At 44.2% G+C, this 22,687-nt stretch overlaps 1 protein-coding gene across 3 annotated transcripts in view; it reads left to right on the top strand.

The window, feature by feature from the left end:
* ACS (acetyl-CoA synthetase) overlaps positions 1 to 10,648 on the top strand; it is a 56,089-nt gene extending 45,441 nt beyond the window's left edge. For all 3 annotated transcript variants that reach the window (XM_086776665.1, XM_086776663.1, XM_086776664.1), the window contains exons 16-18: positions 9,680 to 9,770; positions 9,886 to 9,984; positions 10,163 to 10,648. In XM_086776665.1, the coding sequence (XP_086632791.1) occupies positions 9,680 to 9,770; positions 9,886 to 9,984; positions 10,163 to 10,348 (376 nt within the window). In that variant the 3' untranslated portion in view covers positions 10,349 to 10,648. The remainder of the gene's footprint in view (positions 1 to 9,679; positions 9,771 to 9,885; positions 9,985 to 10,162) is intronic.
* The last annotated feature ends 12,039 nt before the right edge of the window (positions 10,649 to 22,687 follow it).

The raw sequence follows: 22,687 nt of genomic DNA, 5'->3' as shown, positions 1-22,687 counted from the left end.
GCATGTCTTTCATTGTTTGATCCATGAGGTGAAGAGGCATGGCGAGAAGTCACCGAAGGCTCCTCTCTGTTGACAAAAGACTTGATCTTGCGAGAAATAGCGCTAGCCGGCTCTGTGCGAGGCGGTTTCTTGAATTTCAGCTCACTTGCTTCACCCTCCAACACTGCGGACGAGATATGCAAGGGCTAGCTCCCTTGGCTTCACACCCAACTCCTTGGCCATGGAGTCAAATGTGCGGTCCACCATGGATTCAGCTGTTGGGGCTTCTATGAGCTTGTGAACCTGTGGGTTCGCATGTAAAAGCCTCAATCCCTCAACTTCACGCGCAACTCCTTGGCCATGGAGTCAAATGTGGAGTCCACCGTAGATTCAGCTTTTGGGGCTTCTATGAGCTTGTGAACTTGTGGGTTCTCATGTTAAAGCCTCAATTCCTCTTCCTTTGCCTGCAATTGCCTTCCCATATGCTGAATTTCAGCCTTTAATGCACTGGTTCATCTTCTTGCATGATCTCTTTGGGGCATGTCTATTACTGGAATTCCCTCTTGAGTTTGCACTTCCCCACTCCTCGCTTGGCTGTCCATAATGCCAAGGGGTGTTCAAGCCCACAAAATTGTTTCCCCTGCTGAGGAGAGGGAAACAAATGTGCTGATACCCAATGTAATTCACCCGGTCGGGTGTGAGCACTTATTGGACACCGTCTCGTGAATAATTAACACTTAAATACTTACGAAATGGAAACAACGCAAGACAAAGGCAATGCTGAAAATGAAACTTTGCACAATGACACCACACTGGGGCTGGAACCGGGCATTTCTCCACCCCCCCCCCCCCCCCCCCCAAACCACACCCCCAACAATGAATACGAGTACCAAACAATATTTTCGGTGATGATTCTGTCAATGTAGAGCATTCCCAACAACTCTCCACCTCTCACTAGAGTGGAGCAATCTCGAAACTTATCACATGCATCCCACACTTGGATGCTACATGGCCATATTTGTACACTAGGTGCGAGTCTTAGAGTGATAATTGGGCCTTTGTGAGTCCTTGTTCGGGACAAGTCAACCAAGGAACCACAGTAGAGGGTCATGGTCAGGTGTGCATGTCTTGCACGTTTGTCACCCTATGGATTGATGTAGAGGTGTACCTAGCATTTATTAGGCTACAGCCAGATGCACGGGCACCAAGGTAGGGTTAGGAGATGGGCCCTATAGGGGTCTATCTCATGGACAGCCATGTAAGGGCTGTCCAAGAGATTCCTAGGCCCTTGGGACAGCATTGGTGGACACCATAAGCCCAGGCAGCCAAACAGGCCCAGTTGACCAGTAGCCTAGGCAAACACGTGAAAGGTGCCTGCTGGATTTGCAGCTTCAGCCTGTGGTGGGCATTGGTGAACATGCCGACTGGATTTATGCTGGCTTACCAGTAGTTTTGGGCTTTTTACATCTGGCTGACAGCCTCTCAACTGGCTGACTGACATGTTTAGGCAAAGCATGGGCAGCAAGAGGCATAAACCATCTTATTTTTGGCAAGTGCTGAAACTTGAAAGTCCAGGGCTGTAGACAAGCCAAGTGAAGGGCCCAAGCAAGGTGGAAAGGGGTAGATCAAGGGACTGTTTTCAAGCTGAAAGGTCTCAGCCAAGGGAACATAGTTGTTTCTCGTACCGGTACGAACCCATTCGGTTTGTATGGTACGGTACCGTACGGTACGAGTCCCTCCCCTCCCCCCCCCTCCCCCCTCCTCGAGAAAAAAATTCCAAATGCAAAAAAAATTATAGAAATCTTGCTTAACGAAGATCCAAATGCTGGCAATACTTCGCAACTTTCATGTCCACTCAGTATTCCGTATGGGGTTGTTGAGAGACCTAAAAAATCTGGCAAGGTAGACTGGTATTGTACACTTGATTAGTAGGATGAGAGAATCTTGCTACATCACTTGGAGATCCCTGGTATAGGTAGGCTAGACAGTCAGATCCTCAAGTTATGTACGAGGGAGAAGATTTGGACATGGCCATTTTGATCTAGAGAGGAGTCCCTAAACCTATCACCCTAGATGCACTGCTCGTATTTGTGCAAGGGCGGTCCCTTAGTCATAAACGCTACACTGGGAGACCTTGTTTATTGCATTACCCATGTAGGTTCTTTTTTTGGAGACAATTGGGAGATCCAACTGGGAGAGACACATCTCAAGACACATCTCCATGTTCTGGTTCCTCGAGCATTGTAGACTCCTCCCCCCCCCATGTTAGAAGTCATCTCCTGTCCAGTTTTATACACCAGGGCCTTTGTTGTGGGTGTGCCCGCCCTTATGAGGTGTTTTATTATTTTTCCCCACTCTCCGCATTTTTTTCCTATTTTTTTCCATTTTTCTGTGGCTTGGGAGGTAGCCCATGTGCTGGCCGACTGCTGAACTGGTCCACGACTGCATCTGGGAGGTGGCCGACTGCTGATGATCTGGCCGACTGGAGATGTGTCTGGTCGTGGAGTTCTCAGGGCCAGTTGGCCTGCTATAGGCAGCCGACTGCACATGGGGCATATAAATAGGCCCCCAGCCTCCATACCACACTTGTATCATTCCGGGATCTTCTTGTGTATATCAGAGCAGAGTTACACGCCTACTTCTCTCTCTCTCTTGTGCTGTTTTTTTGCCTGCGTTTTTTGCTCTCGTGTTCCCAGATTTGGTCATCATCTCCGCTGCGTATTCTGACATGGTATCAGAGCCCTAGGCTCTAGATAGGTCTTGGGATTTGTGTGAGCAAGAGGGGGGCTGTTTTGTGGCTGATTGGTGGACTGTTTTGGACTGTTCGGGAAGAGGAGAAGCAAGAGGAAGGCGGGCTGATTTGCTGGACAGCCACTTGCAGGTTTTAGTTCTTCCTTGTTCCCACCCACCCACCCTTTTCAGAGTACATCCTTGCAATGGCAGATCTGTTTGAGATGGCCGAGAGACATGTGAAGATCCCGACCCTCCCCACGTTCCCGGTGGACCGTCAGTTGGACGGGAGCAACTACGGCATATGGAAGGTTATGATGGAATCTGTTCTGGAGTCTTACCTCGCCGATTTCGTCATTGTTGGTGTTCCACGGCCGGAAGTAGAGGAAGGGGAGTTACCGTCGATCCGAAAGGACCGGGAGGCTCAGACACAGATGTGGGATCGTGTCAACGCCAAGGTTCGTTCGTTTATATTGCACACCACAGGTAATCAATCATGTAAAGCATATTGACGCTGGCCAGAGGTATATGGCAGCATTTGTCTCACTTTACAACAGGGTATCGCCCATGAAGAGGATTTCCTTGGAAGTACAGATGCGGGTTATGAACCCTGCAAAGTCGTCGACGATGCGGGAGCATATTAACAAGCTGCAGGCTCTTCAGCAGGAAGTTCTTCAGGCTGGGAAGGAGATATCGTTAGAGGACATGGCCATAACGTTGCTGTCACATTTGCCCTCTTCGTACTCAACATTTTGCTCGTCTTTGATTACCAGTGGCAGGCTCAGCACCATCACGTGGGAGGAGCTTGTGCCCATGGTCCTGGACCAGGAGGAACGATTCACGAACCCTCCTCAGGGTGGAGGTTCGGAGGCCTTAACTGGCCAACGGTCGAAAGGCCGTAACTCGGGCAAAGGGAAGGCTTCATCGGAGAAGTCTTCTGATAAGAAGTCCGACGCTGACCGCGAGAAACTGAAGGCAGAGAGGACCTGTAATGATTGTGGCGAGAAAGGCCACTATGGGAGGCAGTGTCCCAAGCGGAAGACCGAGAAGGGTGAAGATTCCTCAGCAGCAATCATGAAGACTCCGGCTTTTGTGCACCTGGAGGTGATGGACACCGATGTTTCATTTTCTTCAGGCAGGGAGGAGATTGGAGGATTCTCCGCAACGGATACTCGGGAGTGGATTCTCGATAGTGGTGCTTCCAGGCACATGACTCCTTCCCGTTCCGGTTTACAGGATCTCTGCAGGCTTTCTGGTCATATTCTTACTGGGGATACGTCCACTATCCCAGTTCACAGTGAGGGCAGGATAGAGATAGTTCCCGATGGCAGAGGGGGGAAGCATTCCTCCCAGGTGTTGTATGTTCCGGCACTTGGTTTTCATCTGTTGTCAGTGCATCAGGTTTGCAAGACTGGCGTACGGGTGGAGTTTGATGAGCATTTTGTTGCTCTCCGGGACAAAGCAACAGGCCAAGTGGTTTGGGAAGGCGGAGTGGAAAATGGAGTTTACAGGCTTTCAGCACTCTCTCTCCCAGGTTCGCAGGTTTGTGATGAGTGGCAGTCTGGTAATGGCCACTTAAGTGTGGATACGCTGCAGGTACAGGCTTTCCAAGACCAGATGGTGGATAGCTTACCAGTAGATGGCAACAGTTGGCAGGAACTTTCCAGTACTGATGTTGGTAGTTCTTGTGTTCGTGAGTCAGAGGAAGCTGAACAGGTCACTTATGCTTTGATGTCTCGTAGTGTTCGGGACAGAGAACCTCCAGTAGATGAGGATGTTCTCTCCACGGGGACCTTTCGGAAAGCCAGGCAGGTAGCAGAAGGAGGTGGTTTCTCCAGGCTTTGTGGTTCCGGATTCAGAGCGGGTGGTTGGCAGGTTTCATCAGGTTTCCAGGACTTGTTTGTGCACCGTAATAGGTGTTGATCCTTGTGAGTAGTGTGATGTCTCTGTGACTTAGAAGCTGTATGGTTCATTGATCTGGTTGATGGACACCGGATTGGACGGGAGCTTCCTGATGAGGCAGTTGAGCTCATGGTTGCAGATGTCTCTTTGGGAGGCAGGATTGCGTTTCCTGTGGTTTCTGCGGCATGCGAAGGATCATGGACTCTTGTACACAGGAGGGGGATTGTTGGATGGAGTCCGACTCCACGGTTGGAGTGACTCGGTTTGGGGAGGAGATCCGAACACGAGGGGATCTACTTCAGGCCCAGGAGTAGGTTTTTGGAGCAGTAAGAAGCAGTCATCTTTTGCCTTGTCGAGCACTGAGGCAGAGTACCGGGCTGCTTGTGATGCTGTTTGTGAGATGGTGAGGATGCAGAGGTTGCATTGCAGGTTTGGGCTTCCACTGGAGGAACCCATGGTCATCCAGAGGCACTTTGTTCGTGAACAGATCGTTGCTGATGACATCTTGCTAGAGTTCTGTTCGACGGAGGACAGTATGGTGGACCTCTTCACGAAGTCGCTATCTCAGGATTTGCTCAGGCGGCACCCCAGCTCCCAGTGGTTGGTTACACAGCCAGGAGCTGAGAGGGGGTGTTAGAAGTCATCTCCTGTCCAGTTTTATACACCAGGGCCTTTGTTGTGGGTGTGCCCGCTCTTATGAGGTGTTTTATCATTTTTCCCCACTCTCCGCATTTTTTCCCTATTTTTTTCCATTTTTCTGTGGCTTGGGAGGCAGCCCATGTGCTGGCCGACTGCTGAACTGGTCCACGACTGCATCTGGGAGGTGGCCGACTGCTGAGATCTGGCCGACTGGAGATGTGTCTGGTCGTGGAGTTCTCAGGGCCAGTCGGCCTGCTGTAGGCAGCCGACTGCACATGTGGGGGCATATAAATAGGCCCCCAGCGTCCATACCACACTTGTATCATTCCGGGATCTTCTTGTGTATATCAGAGCAGAGTTACACGCCTACTTCTCTCTCTCTCTCTCTCTCTTGTGCTGTTTTTTTGCCTGCGTTTTTTGCTCGTGTTCCCAGATCTGGTCATCATCTCCGCTGCGTATTCTGACACCCCAACCTTCCCCCACATTCAAGCTTTTGAAGCTCCATAGTTTGTAAGTGTAAAAAAAAGAACGTATTTTATCATTCGGTATCTGAAAATTTCATATCGTACCAAAAATTCCCATACGGTATCATATTTTCGTACCGTGACAAGGGAAGCTGTTCGAAGTAAGTCCAGGCTATTTACAGCCAGAAGTTTGTTTTTCTACTCGTTCAATAAAGCAAATAAACCATACGTGGTGGAGGCCCTTCAGAGGGTATTTGGGACCCAATTTTGTGTATTTGTCTTCTCTCTCTCTCTCTCTCTCTCTCTCTCTCTCTCTCTCTCTCTGCACTTTTATCATTGTTCTATTCATCATCGAGAACCAAGGGCTGAAAGTATTTATCAAAGCATCTTACAATGGTTTCAGTGCTTTGCCTGTTGGTGAAGAAATTCAGCCAAGAAAAGAAAGAATTTTCTTTTTTCGCTTGTGTGGCTAGTTTATAGACGCCAATAGCACCCCCCATTCCGGTGTGATTCCTGTAGCTCGAAGGACAATTGGTTTATAGCCTCCGGAGGCAACCATAAATGTCTCCCACACACATAGTGGATGCTTTATTTGCAGGGTAGGGAAAAACTTGACCACTCCCACCATGGCAAAATCTGACGATGAGAGAACACCAGATCCCTGAAGAAACTGATACTTTTATAACGACGACTTCATCAGGAAGCCATGTTTCAAGTTGCATCCCACCCTTGGATGCCATGTGGCTGTATCTGTACGACAGGTGTAGGTCTTAGAGTGATAGCTGGCCCTTGGTGAGCCCCTGCCCGGGACAAGTCAGCCAAGGATCCACTCTAGAGGGTCATGGTGAGGTGTGCATGTCTCGCATATGAGGTCAGTGCATGTCCCACACGTTTGTCACCCTTTGGAATGATGTAGAGGTCTACGGGAAATTTATTAGGCTTTATCGAGATGCATGGGCCCCAAGACAGGGTCAGGAGATGGATCTTGTAGGGGACATCCATGTAAGGGCTGTCCAAGACACTCCTAGGCCCTTGGGACAACATTGGTGGACACCATAAGCCTAGGCAGCCAAACAGGCCCAATTGGCCAACAGCCTAGGCACACATGTGAAAGGCGCCTGCTGGATTAGCAACTTCAGCTTGTTGTGGGCATTGGTAAACAGGCCGACCGGATTTATGCTGGCTGACCAGCAGTTATGGGCTTTTTCCATCTTCCAAACTAGCCGACTGACATGTTTAGGCACTATTTAAAGTATGGGAAGTAAACCATCTTAATTTTGTAAGTGTTGAAAGTCCAAGACTGTAGACAAGCCAAGTGAAGGGCCCAAGCAAGGTGAAAAGGTGTAGATTAGGGGACTGTTTTCGGGCTGAAGGGTCTCAGTCAAAGGTAGCTGTTCAAAGTCAGAAGTCTGTTATTCTACTCATTTAATAAAGAAAATAGCCCATACGTGGTGGGGGCTCTTCATGGGACCCAATACTGTGTATTTGTCTTTCCCCCCCCCCCCCCCCCTCTCTCTCTCTCTCTTCCCACCCTTATCTTCTCTACATTGTGCTATCATCGTGAGAACCAAGGGTGGAAAGTATAACCAAGGGCGGAAAGTAGTATAATCCTCATCTGTAAGCTCCCACATGTTACAATATTGGTGTTCTGGGTCCACATGCGTCTTTCGTGTGCCCGGACTAGTCCCTAGATTGCAGCCTCATGGTGATGGGAATGGTGAAAATGAAGAACTAGAGCTGGAGGTCACTCTCGGGCACAAATCCAAGCAGCAGTAGAGTTGTAGATAATTTTTTGTCACGTAAACATCAATGGACAGGTCATGGGTGTTGTCCAAATGCACAAATAGGCACTATGCCCGGAACAGCCCTAAATCAGCTCGACCAGCCTCTAGAAGAAATCGACCAGCTCAAAACAGGTTGTCCAGTAGCATGGGATGATGAGGGGCAGTAGAAGGAGGCGGTACAACAGTAGCCGTTCAACTGCCTGTTGATGATATGGCAGCCGTCCAGGCTGCCCTGATGAACTAACCAGAAAACAAACGAACATAGGTGTAGTAGGGTGCCCTTTTGCAAATGGATTAGTGTAGCCTCCTCTATGAGCAAAAACGATGGGAGAGCTTGTGTGTAGGGAAGATGACGATGAAGCTTACAGAGAGAGGAGTCGTCGTTGTGCATGGATTTTTTGGTGTTTATACCAACCCTTTGCTGCATGGGTGGTCACCCCTCACTTATGGGCACATCTTGGCACCATATGGTGCCCAAGCAGTGTGCCCATAGGATTTGGGCCGCGGGCACTTTACTAAAGTGTCCACTAAAATTTTAATGATTGTGAACCTGCAAAGGTTGCAAACATTACAAAGCATTTTAATAGATTAAAACAAAGGTTTAGAGTGCAGTCACCACCTGTTCACATGCCACAAGACACATCAGAATATAGGGCATTCGCATGGTTTACGGGTAGGCGTCCTAGGCCCGTAAATTGGATGTTCATAGTAGCCAGTCACACGAAAGCAGTTCACCTGGAAACAGTTTCAAGCACTCAAAACATGTACCCAGAAACAGTTTCAAGCACTCAAAACATGTGTGCATCTGCACTTTGTTATGAACAAATCTTTGGTCATCGAACATGTGCAACAATTGCATTTCCGGGCACAAGTCTGGCACAACGGAAAGCGTGGAACTGGGATCCCAGACACTAGGATCCACACATTGGCCACAAATTGCATGGAAAATTAGATCTTGGGTGCTCGTATCTACACACTGGCCTCGATACATGTGGCATGAAGGTTGCCTAGCCACCGTAATGGCACGAGCCTGGAGAAGACCGTTTGAGTGGCCAAATGGTGACATTCTCTCTCTCTCTCTCTCTCTCTCTCTTTTTCTCTCAAGTAAAAGAATGCAAAATTAGCCAAAGTTTGAGCAGCTCGCAAGAATGCAATTGGATAGTCTATCGTGAGGTTAGAGCCTTCACTGAAAATTTCCACAAATGGAAACTAAAATCTAAACGAAACCTCAAAATGAAACCAGATCCCTTGTGGTTGAGGTAATGCCTGATATCGCAGCTCTACTAGCAGATTAGTAGAGTTTTTTGTGTTTTTTCTTTTTGGACCGCTCAAGACCTTCATGATCTTCATGTTGTGTATCCAGCCTCATCGGCCATTTTAGCCTTTTGCAGAGGCTAATATACATCTCTCTCTCTCTCTCTCTCTTCCCCCCCTTCTTTTTGCCTGTGCCCTTTATGGAGATCTCCTCCCGTCAACACGAGATTAGAGATGTACTCCAGTGGGTAGAGCTGCACTGACACAGGCAGTGGATGTCGAAGCCCTGTATTCTGTTTGCGTTTGTTGAGGATGACATACGATTCCCTCTTTTGTTGCTGGATCTACTATTCTTTTGTACGTATGGGTTCGTGCAGTACATGTTCCTTTGGCTTGGATCTTTTTTTCCATGTTCTGATTTCAACATTTAGTCTACTTATGGAACACATGTACTACCTTTTTACCTTTTGGTCTCATTAGCCTTGTGTGTCTTTTGTAGAGGTTAAACCTCTCTTTTGTTTTTCTTCTTTTCTCTCTCTCTCTCTCTCTCTCTCTCTCTCTCTCTCTCTCAGCAGTTTGCAGTGTGCACATCAGGTTAGATTTGAGATTCAAATCCTCGCCTATACCCCCACATGGACAGCCTTTTGGACCCTGGCCACAGGCTTGTAGAAGCAGTCATCTGTGCATGGGCCCGCACACACGTGTGTTCAGAGGATAATATACCATCTTTTTTACTCTCACCGTAGCTCTTTCACAGTCCTCCCATGTGCGTGTTATGGAAGTTATGCTAGAGCACTTACCATATATGGCGCTGTGTAAGCCTGATCCAAACATAGCATGATAAAATTTAAAATGGCTGATGATAGTGGTGTTCTATTGAAGCTTGATGCTTGGAATGGGAGCTGACATTTATGTGGTTTTTCATAGTGGACATCGAATCGGGACCGCAGAAGTCGAATCAGCTCTTGTCTCTCATTCACAGTGTGCTGAGGCGGCAGTTGTTGGGGTTGAACATGAGGTAAAGCTTTATCCATGTTACTAGATGGACCAGTCTTTGTATCAAGATGTCTGTTACACGCTTAATGAATGCATTTTTTCCATATATTCTGAATATAGTGGACTTAAAACCACAGGTCAAGGGACAGGGCATATATGCATTTGTTACATTAAAAGAGGGGGTTTCCTACAGTGAGGAGCTTCGCTTAAGTCTCCGGAACGCAGTGCGCAACCAGGTCTGTCTTCTAGCTGGTTTCACCTCCTTTTTTTTCGTATAAGAAAGTTGTCCAGATTAGGTTTGGTTTATGTCCACATAGGTTTCACCTTATGTTTGGTCCTTGTCCACATTATGTTGTTCCATGTCTCTCTTGCTTGAGCCTTGAACTCTTATCTGTATGTGTTACGATTGTCCAGATTGGAGCGTTTGCTGCTCCTGATAAGATCCATTGGGCACCTGCTCTTCCAAAAACCAGAAGTGGGAAGATTATGCGGAGAATCTTACGCAAGATTGCGTCAAAACAACTAGACGAGCTCGGAGACATCAGCACATTGGCTGATCCTGGAGTGGTCCAAGAGCTGATCGACCTGACGGATGTCTGAAACCATGTCATTGGAGATCAACACAACCTCAATAGAAGTGTAATCCTTGTATGCAATAAATTGAGATGATCCTTCTAGAACTTAGTGAAGAATCCAGCTCATGAAGGGCACACATTTCTTCAGGAGTTCTACCTTTCATCATGTTGAACTCATTTTGTAGGTCTAGTCAGACAGTATTCAGCGGGTTTAACGTATCATAGTATATGGAAGGTTGCAGGTTTTTTTAATGTCATTCTTTGTGTTACTGCAGAAAGTTGCAGCATTTGTGTTCTCAATGTAATGATGGTGGTTGATAGGGAATTTCTCTTCCTTCTCTCTCTCTCTCTCTCTCTCTCTCTCTCTCTCTCTCTATATATATATATATATATATATATATATATATATATATATATATATACATAAACGCATGTGTATATACATACATACATACATACATACATACATACATACATATATATGTGTATATATATATATATATATATGTGTGTGTGTGTGTGTGTGTGTGTGTGTGTGTGCGCGCGCGCACGCGCTGGACAGTTACAGTTAGACTTGTTTGCTCAATGTTTCTGATCTTCAAGAAGTTTTCCCTCACTTTGGAGGGCTTCTTTCTTTGGCCAAAGAAGTAATAGAACAAAGATTTTACAAAAAAAGGTGTGCGTGCGCATGTGTTCCATGGACACCCACAAAAGACTATTAGGCCCTCTTAAAGCATCTATGCTTGGTATATTTTTCTGGTGCTAATTTTTGGGTAGATTTCTCTGATGCATTGCCAGGATTGGCTTAGATGTTGGGCATTGTCATCTGTCCCCCACGTATATTGGGTAACAGAAATAGATTTTGTATTTTATGGGATATAGATAACCTCTAACACTCACTCTCTCTCTAACTCTCTCTTTACCTCTTTCTAACTCTCTCTCTATTTCTTTGTAAGTTGATGTCAATATCGGAGAAAACTATTATGAACTGAAATGAAGAAAGGAGCATGCCATACTTGTCATAAGTTTGGACATTTGGCCTCTTAATTGTCCTACTCTTGCATTGCGGCCTCTTGCTAATTCTATTCCTCTGGCTTTGATTGTGAAGCCTACTCTAGGTAAAACAGTGAATGCAGTGCTTGTTGCTAACCCATGTGTGAAAATTTGAGCAAGAGTAGGGTAGCCAGCTCATATGCTTGCTAGAATAGAATAGATTGTGAAAAATGTTGCAAATAAGGATAAGATTGTGGTGGATGTGGAGGGTTAGCAGACCCCAAACCCCAGAAAGGTTATTTTTTAGACCCCGACCGTTAATAGTCTAGAACGTGGATTGAAACATCTACCTTTTAGAGTAAAGCTTGCTCGTCGGGAGAAGTTGATGTAGGAAAGCTTTCGGCTACTTTAGAAGTTGAAGGTGGAATGCTAACTTTACAAAATATGCGCAAATATATGGGCGGATATGGCTTGCACCTCTTAATCAAATGATTGTGAAGGCACCTCTCAAATGCATGTCCCATAATGTATAGAGTTTAAGCAACCTGGTTGGTCTTGGACTATGTATATGGAACGAAGCTAGACATAGTATGTCTTCAAGAACATAGGCAACCTGCTTTGGTTGGTCGGATTGGATTCTGTGATGAATATCGTATATATTATGTTGGTTGTTATGTTTTCTTGTTAGACAAGAATTGTAGTGGGTAGCTACAATGATCTGGAAGGCAGATTACTCATTTTGTAGTGTATGCTCAATTGTGAGACTTATGAGTTTACATTTGTTTATACTTCCACAATTTCTGCACTAAGAGCTAGAATGTGGTCACAATTGTAGCATTACCCTTGGTTGATGAATGCTCTCATATGTGGGGATTTTAATAATTCTCTAGTAAGAGATAATAATACTCGAGGAAATTCAGACATGACTACAACTGAAAGAGTTGCTTGGCGAAATGCAATAAGTTGCATGGATGCATTTGACATTTGGCCGGCTACGTTGATCGGTTTTTTTGTGTCCAAAGAAAATGCCCAAATAAAATGTCTACCCTATCCCAAGAAAAAGCAAAATAAATAATGGATGTATGGTTAGAAACCTTAGGAAAGGTAATTGCTACGTGGCCACTTTCCAAAAATTGAAATTTGCCATTGCCGTCCTAGCCAACATAAGAAAGTACACCTGTATGTAGTAGAGAGGGGAGATTGTGAAAGAAGGACAATTGTTGCGGGAAGATGTGGAGAGAAGCTTGGAATTGGAGACGTGTAGAAACAAGTTTGTAGACGATGAAGATTGCATTTCATGTGGCTTGGACGTCGAAAAGAGAATAGAGAAGAGGAATCGAGAAGAAGGTCGAAAGGTTGCAGAAAAGAAAGAGTCGTGAGGAGTGAAAAGGGACTTTTTTTTGGGGGAAACAATTCTGGAGAAGTTTGATGTGACTGTTTTGTGTGAGAAGAAGACAACACAGGCTTTGTTTGAGTTGATTTGAGTTGGCCCAGAGTAGAAGTTGCAAAAGGTGAGTGGGTATTATAGGAGGTAGGTTCTCTAAGACCTCTGCAATTCTGTTAGAACTTGGACAACTCAAAGCCTTCATCAACAATCCTCTGAAGTATAGTTGAGAATACAGGGTTTTGCTGAGATAATGGTGAAGAAGTTCTTGGTTTTGTGTCGCTTTTCTCTTTCTTGTTCTATCTCCAAATCTCAAGGGTGTTAAGATTTACTCAGTCGTGTATACCCAGGAAAGTCTGTTTGTGTTGGAATGATGAACTCTTTTGTTTTGGTCTTAATTTTGTTGTTTTGATTAAGCTTGTTGAGAAGAAACAATTGTGAGTGAAGAGATGACTTGTGTTGAACCAGATCCGTGTCAGTTAGCGTGTGTTTAAGTCAGCAAGTTTTTTAAAAGAGGCAACTTGATCAGCTGTGTCAGTATAGGTCAGCTGAGGTTGTTTTAGTATTGGTCTGGTCTTGTTCAACATTTGTGAGGTCTAGGCTGACAAACAAAAGCAATCATAAATCAGTTTGACAGGTTGAGCATTGGTGCCATCTACAGATTGTGACAGGTTAGAAGGGTGTTGGCCTGCTAGAGAGGATCCAAAGGAATTTTTGGGGGATGGAGTTGGCAGCAGTTACGATTGGGAAGGACAATGATGAGGATAAGTTAACCTTGTTGTCAATATCATTAAAGGGAGATGCCAAAAGGTGGCTACAGATATGGAGAACTCAGCTGAATTAGGGCCATGCTTATGAAGATGTCAAAGTGGGCTTGGTGCAGCACTATAAACAGGGGGTATCTTCAGATACTCTGTGGTAAGAGATTCAGAAGTTGAGGCATAATCTGTCAGATGTGTTGACAGATTTTTGGACCATTTTAAGGACCTGTGAGTAGGATGGGATAGGTCCCTGGGAAAGAGCATTCGTCTATTCTTCCAAAGAAAGACATGTTTATTTAGTCCCTTAATGTATATTTGAAGGAGAAGATGGAGTTGAAGAGACCTGGAACCTTTGAAGAGGCTTTGAGAATAGCTAGAGAAAAGGAGTGGAAGCTACAGAGGATGGCTCAAAAACAGAGGGAAGTTTTGATTGAAGGAAGGTCAGTGTGCTTGGGGAGAGAAGAGCAGGAGTAGTTGTTCCATGTGCCCCGGTGGTTTCTGATCAGCTGATATAAGGAATTAACCATCTGACTCAATTGATGGAAAACTTGAATCTGAATTTGTTGCAAGGAGGCATAAATGCCCCAAGTGTAGCAGATAGAGATGTTATGAGAGGCAGAGGAAGAGGAGGCCTAAATATGAATGTGCAATGCTTTAACCGTATGGAAAGGGGGCATATATCTCCTCCCTGCCCATATCCCGAAAGAATGAGAGGTGATGTGTATCCTCTGGCACCTAGGAGGGAGGAAAGACAAGATGCTAGAAGACTAGAGGAGATGCCTAATCAACCTATGCCATTGGTTCAACAGCAAAACGAGTACATGGACTTAGGCAGGGAGAGGTGAATTTCATTGGAGTTGATGAGGAAGCATATACTTTAGCCAACAAAAGGGCTAGATGAGCTGAGGTGGAGGATGAATCAGGTCCATCTAGGAGGAAGAAGGGGAAGCAAGTAGAGGATCAACCCAAGGAAGGAAAGAAGAAAACTAGGTCCATAAAGACACATTGGTATGTAAGACTTACCTTTGGGTGTCCAGGAAGAAGAGTATGATTTGATGAAGGATGTTTAGTAGAAGGGTCCAAGTCTAACATGGCCCGAGCTGTTGCAGTTGTGCCCCAAACGTAGAAGGACATGGAGTGAGTTGGTTAGCACAAGACAACCAAGAAAAGAGAAGAAGGGGGGTAAGGTTAATATAGTGCATTTGAAGGGAGACAAGGATTATTTGCCAGTTGTGTATGCTTGGGTGACCAAAAACAGAGTATCTTGGTATATATTGATGGTGGTGCACAAGTCTGTGCAATGACCCAAATAGACTATGGAGGTTTTAAGGCTGAAGGTTGGACCCCATTAGAATTTAGAGTCAGAATGACAAATAGTGCAAAAGTTAGGTGTCTGGGAATTGTTAAGAAGTTGCAAGTGAATGTTTTGGGTTTTGAAGTAGAATTAGATGTTCATGTGATGCTAGCAAGATCTGGGGGTATACCCATTGATTCTTGGAAGGCCATGGCTAATTGCCATGAGGGTAGGGCAAGACTCGTGGAGAGGACATCTAATTTTGGGCCTGGACTAGCCAATGAGAAGATAGGTCAGATATGACATGGCCAAAGGAAAGGAGTTGATTCCAAAGAGTTTCAATTTACTTGCATGGTAGAGGACAGCACTAGGGCTACACTAACTGACATTCTAACATATAGGTAGAATCCCTAGTGTTGAAGGAAGATAAAGTGGCAAAGAAGAAGGTGCCCAGATGGAAGGACCCTGAAATAGGGCTGTTAGATGCTTTCACATTGTTTTTTGATGGGGATTTTAAGAGAAGTTTAGAAGTGGCTAGTGGAGGTATAGTCTTGTTGAACCCAAAAGGCAAGGAAGTATTTAAAGAAGGAAATAAATTGCAGGTGCAGACTAGCAATGAGGCTGAGTATGCTACCTTAGAGTATGTGCTGCAGTAATGCATCAAGAGGGGAATCAGAAGGCTTGTCATCAAGGGAGATAGTTTGTTGGTCATTAGACAACTGCAAACTATTTGGAAAGCAAAGAACTTGACACAATAATAGCATTTTATTCTATTTTCACTTTGATTTCTTTGCCATCATCCACCCTTAGTCTCTCCAGTTCCCTTGCCTCTAGAGTGACTCTTCCACATGTTTGTGATTAAAAGTCCTGCTGTTGTTGTCCATGACTCTTGTTTCCATATTGACTTGCATCTCAGTCTCTAGATGAGGATCTGCCTCTACCTCTACCTGTGTCGAAGTAGAAGGTATGCTCTTGCATATTCCCAAAATATGAATTACCCCTAAAATTCATCTTCTCACTAATCAAAAGGGCTATAAGGTCCTAAAAGTTGGGATAATTTTCTCAGGTTTAGATAAAAGTCTTGAACTACTCATAATCTTTTTCAAGCCTATTCAATGTGACACACATCAAGTCATATCATCAACAACTCATGATCCAATAAAACCAAGGTATCATCAATCTTCAAAGACTAATCATTGATGCATAATTTTTCCTTTATTACATTATGTATCTCCTGCTTCATATCTCAACACTCCCCCTTGAGCTTAACTCCATACTCTATACTCCGAGTAAGCTCTTGAATTTGTGAAGCTTCTCTGTATCCAATGCCTTGTGAATATATCAACTACCCAATTCTATGTGCTAACATAAACCAAATCCACATCACCTACTCGAATCACAAAATGATTATGCACCTCAATGTTCTTCATGCTAGCATGATACACTAGGTTACTAATTGTATGCTACTCATATTGTCACAATAAATAAACACTCTATCCACAGGCTCATCTATATTTGCAAGTAACTTCTACAACCAAGCTACCTCACATGCCTCAATATCCATGGGCTCATCCATATGGATGAGACCTATCCCATAAGCTCATCCATATTTGCAAGTAACTTCTACAACCACGCTACCTCACATGTTGCCACAGGCTTATCCATATTTACAAGTAGCTTCTACAACCAAGCTACCTCACATGTTTCCATAATAGTGCCCTTGTACTAAGCAACTATAATTTGGTTCATGCTACTCTCCACCTAACATCTGTACTCCCAAAAGAAAACATAAACCTGCTAGTAGATCTTATATCTGAGACACTACCATCCCAATCTACATGTGCACTATGACGTGAAAAATTGATATCTTTCATTTTCAATTTTGTACATATTTTGATGGTTTCTCAATGGTAATAAGGTGGAAGCTTGTCCAAGAAGATTGCGATGCCCACAATGGAATAACGGCATGGTGATGCGGCGGCTTGGCGGCTACCCTGATAACACCATTCTATCTTCAAATATAATGGTTTTACTTGATTTAGGGTGCACACATTGTAAATGCCATGAGTATGTGTTACATATCCGTAACGCCGCTCTACGGGCGTTACCACAAGAGGGGACGGCCTCTGGCTCACCACCCAGCCATAGAGGAAGAATGAGGATTGCCCCTCATCCCCCAGGCTATATAGTGTGTGGCCTGTCGTCCACACTAGCCTGGCCGCCCATGACTCCGCATGGGCGTCCTCTCCCACTGAACCCCGGACATGGCCATCCGGTCTGCCGTCGGTCACAGGCATTACAGCCTACATGACATTACCCCCCCCTTAAGAAGAGTTTTCGTCCTCGAAAACAAGCTGGGGAAACCTTTTGGAAATTGCACTACGGCGTTCCCAGGTTGCTACTTCCTCATCCCTATCTATCCATTTAACAAGTACCTCCTGGTACACTTTATGTCGGGTTTGTCTGTCTCGATACCCAAGAATCCTTTCCGGTTTATGTGGTATCTTTGGTGGAGTGATCAATTCTACCAAAATATCTAGATAAACTACGTTCCCTAACCCGTGAACTGATTTCTTTAGTTTACTAACATGGAAGACAGGATGAACTTGAGAACTCTCCGGTAACTCAAGTTTGTAGGCTACGTCCCCAATCTTCTTAAGGACCTTGTGAGTCCAGACAATCCTTGAAAGGACCGCAATATCTAGGAGAAAGTTTATCACACTTTCCCGTTTTCATGGTTGCTGACTGCGCAGGAACCTTTAAAAATACAAAGTCACCTTCTGCAAAGGTCACTTGTCTGCGTCCTTTATCGGCAAATGTTTTAGCTCGATCCTGTGCGCTACGAATGCTCTCGCGTGCAGCTTTGAGCATATCATTCATATCTTCAAGGGAATCCTTGACAGATTGAATCTTCTCCTTTTCTAGGCCTACAGCCATCGGAGATCTCGGCTCGAATCCATACATTAACATGAATGGTGTAGATCCAGTCGCTGAGTGTTTGGAGTTGTTATAGGCAAACTCCAATAAGGGCAAGTACTCTTCCCAATTAGATTGCTTCTTACTGACATAAGAACGCAACATATCCTCGAGTATTTGGTTAACTTTTTCAGTTTGACCATCAGACTCCGGATGATCTACCATATCCATACTCAGAGTAGTTTCCAACTTTTTGAAGATTTCCCTTCAAAAATGACTGTTGAACTTTCTATCTCTATCTGACACTATATCTGCGGGCAGGCCATATAGCTTGTAGAGATGTTCAATAAACAGTTTTGCCAACTCTGGCGTTTTTACAGTTTTCTTCGTGGTAATAAACTTTGCCAGTTTAGTTGTCCACTACTACCCACACCGAGTCATTCTGTCGACTCGTCTTGGGTAAACCGGTAATGAAATCCATGGAAATGCTTTTCCATTTCCCTTGAGGAATCTCCAGCGGATGGAGTAGTCCTCCAACTTTAAGACGTTCTGTTTATTGACTTGGCAGTTACTGCAAATTCAGCACATAAGTCTGGACGTTCTTAAACAAACTAGGCCAATAAAACTGTCTTTTTACTAGTGCATAGGTCTTCTGAATCCCAGGATGACCCGCACTTGGACTATCAAAACTATACCCCGAAGACTCAGTTAGCCTCTGCGGACTAATTCTCGCTTCGCTACCCGCCGCACCTACGGCCAGTCTCTCCGGACTAGCATTACGTGCCGGCGAGGAAGGTGGGCGAGGCTGTGACAAAGTGCGTACGCGTACAGTGCGCCAGTTCCTGTAAAGACAGGATCATGCTCACACAAGCCATGATTTGGTATTTCAACCAAAACCTTAAGGCAAATTTCATGCCTTGATTTTGCATCATGTCATTAGCACAGAAGCTAATGTACTGGAGAGCACTCTAGTACCGCAAGTTCTTAGACTATGCTACTAGATATTTGTAGACTACGCTACCATGTTGCTTCACCTTGTTAAAACTTCTCGTTGGAAAGCTCTACGGCCATAGGAGAAATAAACTAGAGCCAATCTAATCATGTATCACAAGGATTAGTTCCAAAGCTGAGAGATACTTTTCTCTTAGAGTAACATCTTTGCACAAGCATATGCTCTAGAATCTTGTTGAGTTTCTAACTACTATCAATCTACAGATGGTTAAATTCCACTCTAACTCAGAGTAAATGTAACTTTTTGAAGATTTCCCTTCAAATATAACAATCAAACTTCCTATCTCTTATGCCATACTATATATGCGGGCAGACCATATAGTATGTGGAGATGTTTGATAAAGATTCTTGCACCACTACGGGTGTCTGGAATTATATCCATTCACTTACAACTCTTTGTTGCTATTACCAGACATATCCCTTCAAGTGTTGGACTCACACAACTATTCGAGTTTATGTGATATTTGAGGATATCCCTCCTTTCCCTCAAGAAAGGTTTTTGTCCTCAAAAACTCTACTCTCAAGCGGACTATGCGCTAGTGTCATAGGTCCAAGAACAAATCTAGACCGTGTTTAATATCATATGTTATTTCTTGAGTCCTTCCAAGAAACTTTTAAACATCTTGCAACGAAGATGTTGTATAGTGTCTACGCACATATGGTGGTACTATTGATAAAATGCTTTGCAACAGATCAGTGGTTTCACACTTGTAACAAAGTGCTTCATTGTTGCATATTACTACCCTTCATAAGCGGTTACACACTTATGAATCATTTGGGTGGGTTGTACCATCTATCAAGAAAAATTCCAAACTACTAATAACCACATTATCAATCCACAGATAATGACTGAGCTTGCTGCGAAGCCATAGGTTGCTAGATAATTGATGGTAATTACACAAGCCCAATGTCTCATTACATCATACATTCAATATAAATGCAAACATCACAGTACTTCGTGATGATGAACTTAGGAATTTCATCCTATCCCTGTTTGGTGTTGGGATGAAGTATAACTATGAGAACATTATTTGCTGCCTCCTCATCATAGCGGCAAAGCTACCTACCCATCACAGGTGGCAATCTCTACCAAGCTATAACCAATGACTAGCAAATAAACGAGTACTCTTGTAAGAACTTCATAACCATATCTCACACCCAACTCATAATCACTACGGATTAAATGCCAGGGCTTGCAAAATTGAATGTTATCTGATAGGTAGAGGGGATCATCAAACTACGGATGACCTCGACAACTCACTAGGACTAGTGATGTGTAACTTTTAAGTTACCTTACTCTCTTGCTTATTCCATACCATCGAACAAATCGGTCCCTCGATTTGAGCAACATCAACATATTTATGAGTACCTCGATACTCATGGATTGTGGTTCGGTAATTTAAAATGTTGATCTAGAGTATCTTTCACTCGAGGATCTTAATTTTATTAGCAGCTATGTATTAGTAGTGAGTAACTATGTACCCACTATCATCACACTAGTAGCTCCAGACTAGTCTGTGAGTAACTCTGTACTCAATGGCGTACCTCCCCCGAGTGGGAGTACCATATACAACCATCTATAACAAGATGCTTAAGTCACTTGCTGCTAAGAAGTGACTACATAAATTGACCCCTCCATTGCACATTGCAGTACAATTTATGGTATTACAACACGAATTTTTGGACGTCCTTATCATAGAGGTCAACTTAAAAACTAGTGCATAGGTCTTGTGGAGTCTCGACTGACCTAACCACACCACTGGTGACTTCCTACAAAAAATGTGGCGCCAAAGTCACCACCTATGTACTTTAACTCCGTAAAGTACATGGTCTCATCTATCATCTATGGAAAGTTGTAAAACATTCCTGTGAGATGGATTTTTATCACCCTAAAATTATTGTGCACTATTTTAGTGTGAAGAGCTTTTTTCCTGGGTACCATGGTTCACCCCAAGCTCATCTTTTGCTAAATTCTCCGATTTAACAAAAGATATGTCTGCCTCCGAATATTCCAGTTCAGCCCCAGACTTTGAGTTTACTTCTTAACACTCCGGTTAAGTCAAAACTCACCAGATACAGTAGGATTTACCACTAAGCTCTCCGGCTTAGCCTTCTATCCTAACTCAGCCCGAGTTTATGTACACTTCATATGTTGGATCCATTACTAACAACAACCAGGCTCATCTAGAGTGAGATACTACTTACTATTGCCATGTAAAACCTTATTAAATCCATGGAATGCTCCACTCATTCCCAAGGGGTCTTACGACTTATAGGGTTTACATGCACATGAACTTTGTAAGCAAAATAGCCTGTCATGCAATATTACAATTGCTTATGTCATATGGTAGCAACTAACATGTGCTCACAATCGCACACTTATGTTGAACATAGGCAAGACTACACTTGCAAAATGCTATAGGGCGTCCCCCATGCATGAAATTGTCCAACCAAACTAGTCTTACTGCTAACCTCTAGATTTAGATCACTCCGGAACTAAATCACTCTGTTAGCACTAGCACACCATCATGGTCTTGCTACCTAGAGCTTCTCCGAACTCTGTAATTGGCTTTATCCCAACCTATGGCTATATTTGGTAATTTTCAAAGTTCAAATTTTATCTTGCACACTTTATCACTACAGACAAGTGTACATACAGACCTGCCAAAGAGTCAAGTTACATGCACAAGCCTTGGCGTCCCATTCCACCAAGACTACAATCGATTCCGTGAGAATTTGATGTCCCATACCATCAAATTACCACCAAACCAATTGATGTGACATATAAAAAGGCTCTTTCCCCCCTCGAAAGATCACCACAAACTCTCGAGCAGTGGGATGTCGACGCATGGCAATAAAAAGAAGAGAAAGAACAGTTCTCTTCGATCAACTTCTATAAGGGCATTGAGCATTACATCTCAAGACTATACCCCTTCAGATTTACCTTTGATTTCTACAAATCAATCCTAAATTTGGTATTATTATCTATGCGTATGCTAATCCGTCAAATTAGTACTCCTAGATAAACCATTCAGTTGAGTACTCTAGCAGCACTACTAGCCCCTTTATTCCAAGTAATACACACCTTAGGGATTACTTTTACCAGGCAATCACGTGACTAAATCAAACTAGTCACCACTCCCTAGGCCCAAGTAGTGACACTATTTTGTTACTTTTAACAAGGGCCAGCTTGCCTCTACGGGCCAAGGCCTTTTATTGCTACAAACAGTAAGCAACTTGTTTGGACACGAGGCATAACCACATCAAGACTACGCTTGTACATGGTTCTCATTTGCCAAAGTTCATCACAATCTTCTGGCAACTGTTAAAAGATCGTGAAGGGTTATGAGCACTACGGCTCAATTAGGCTTATCTTGATTTTTCGTGATAAGCACTTCGTCTAATTTGGGCACAACTGACGCCATTGCCGGTCCTCTTAACCCAAGTAAAACACACTGCGGTTTCAGATTTACACTATAGCCAAACTACGTGACTTTGATGGTTAATACTAAGTCTATGCTCAGCTTAAATTTAGTCTCTTCGAACCAAATGTGTGATCACCACATGTGCTACTTTCGAGGCGCTACGGTCATAGACGTGTTCACTAGGCACAACGGCCATAGAACGGCTCTCTTTCGAAGGATTCGGCACTATGTCCGTGGGATTTGTCTCTCTCTTAGCACGCGACGCTACGGCTGTGTGCGGTGGGTCTCTTTCGTGGAAAACGGGCACTACGGCCACACGACACGACGGCCGTGTGGATTTGTTTCGTGGGGTGTGCCGTTGTTTTGTGTGTTTTTTTAAAAAAAAAAATAAAAAATAAAATAAAATAACGGGCCGGGCCGGCCCTTGCCGCTTCGGGCGTGGCCGCCCGCCCGTGGGGAGTGTCCACACGATTGTGGCTGGCCTCCCGCTTCGGGGCGGCCGCCCGTTATTTTCATTATTCAAAAAAATAAATAACGAAAATATATTTAAAAAATAAATGATTTTTTAAACTCTTTTTTT

The sequence above is a fragment of the Cibotium barometz genome, chromosome 37 (genome assembly GCF_041138505.1).
Source record: "Cibotium barometz isolate CiBa-2024 chromosome 37, ASM4113850v1, whole genome shotgun sequence".
NCBI classification, from domain to species: Eukaryota; Viridiplantae; Streptophyta; class Polypodiopsida; order Cyatheales; family Cibotiaceae; genus Cibotium; species Cibotium barometz.
The sequence above is the reverse complement of the archived record's forward strand: the minus strand, read 5'-3'. Positions and strand labels throughout refer to the sequence as shown.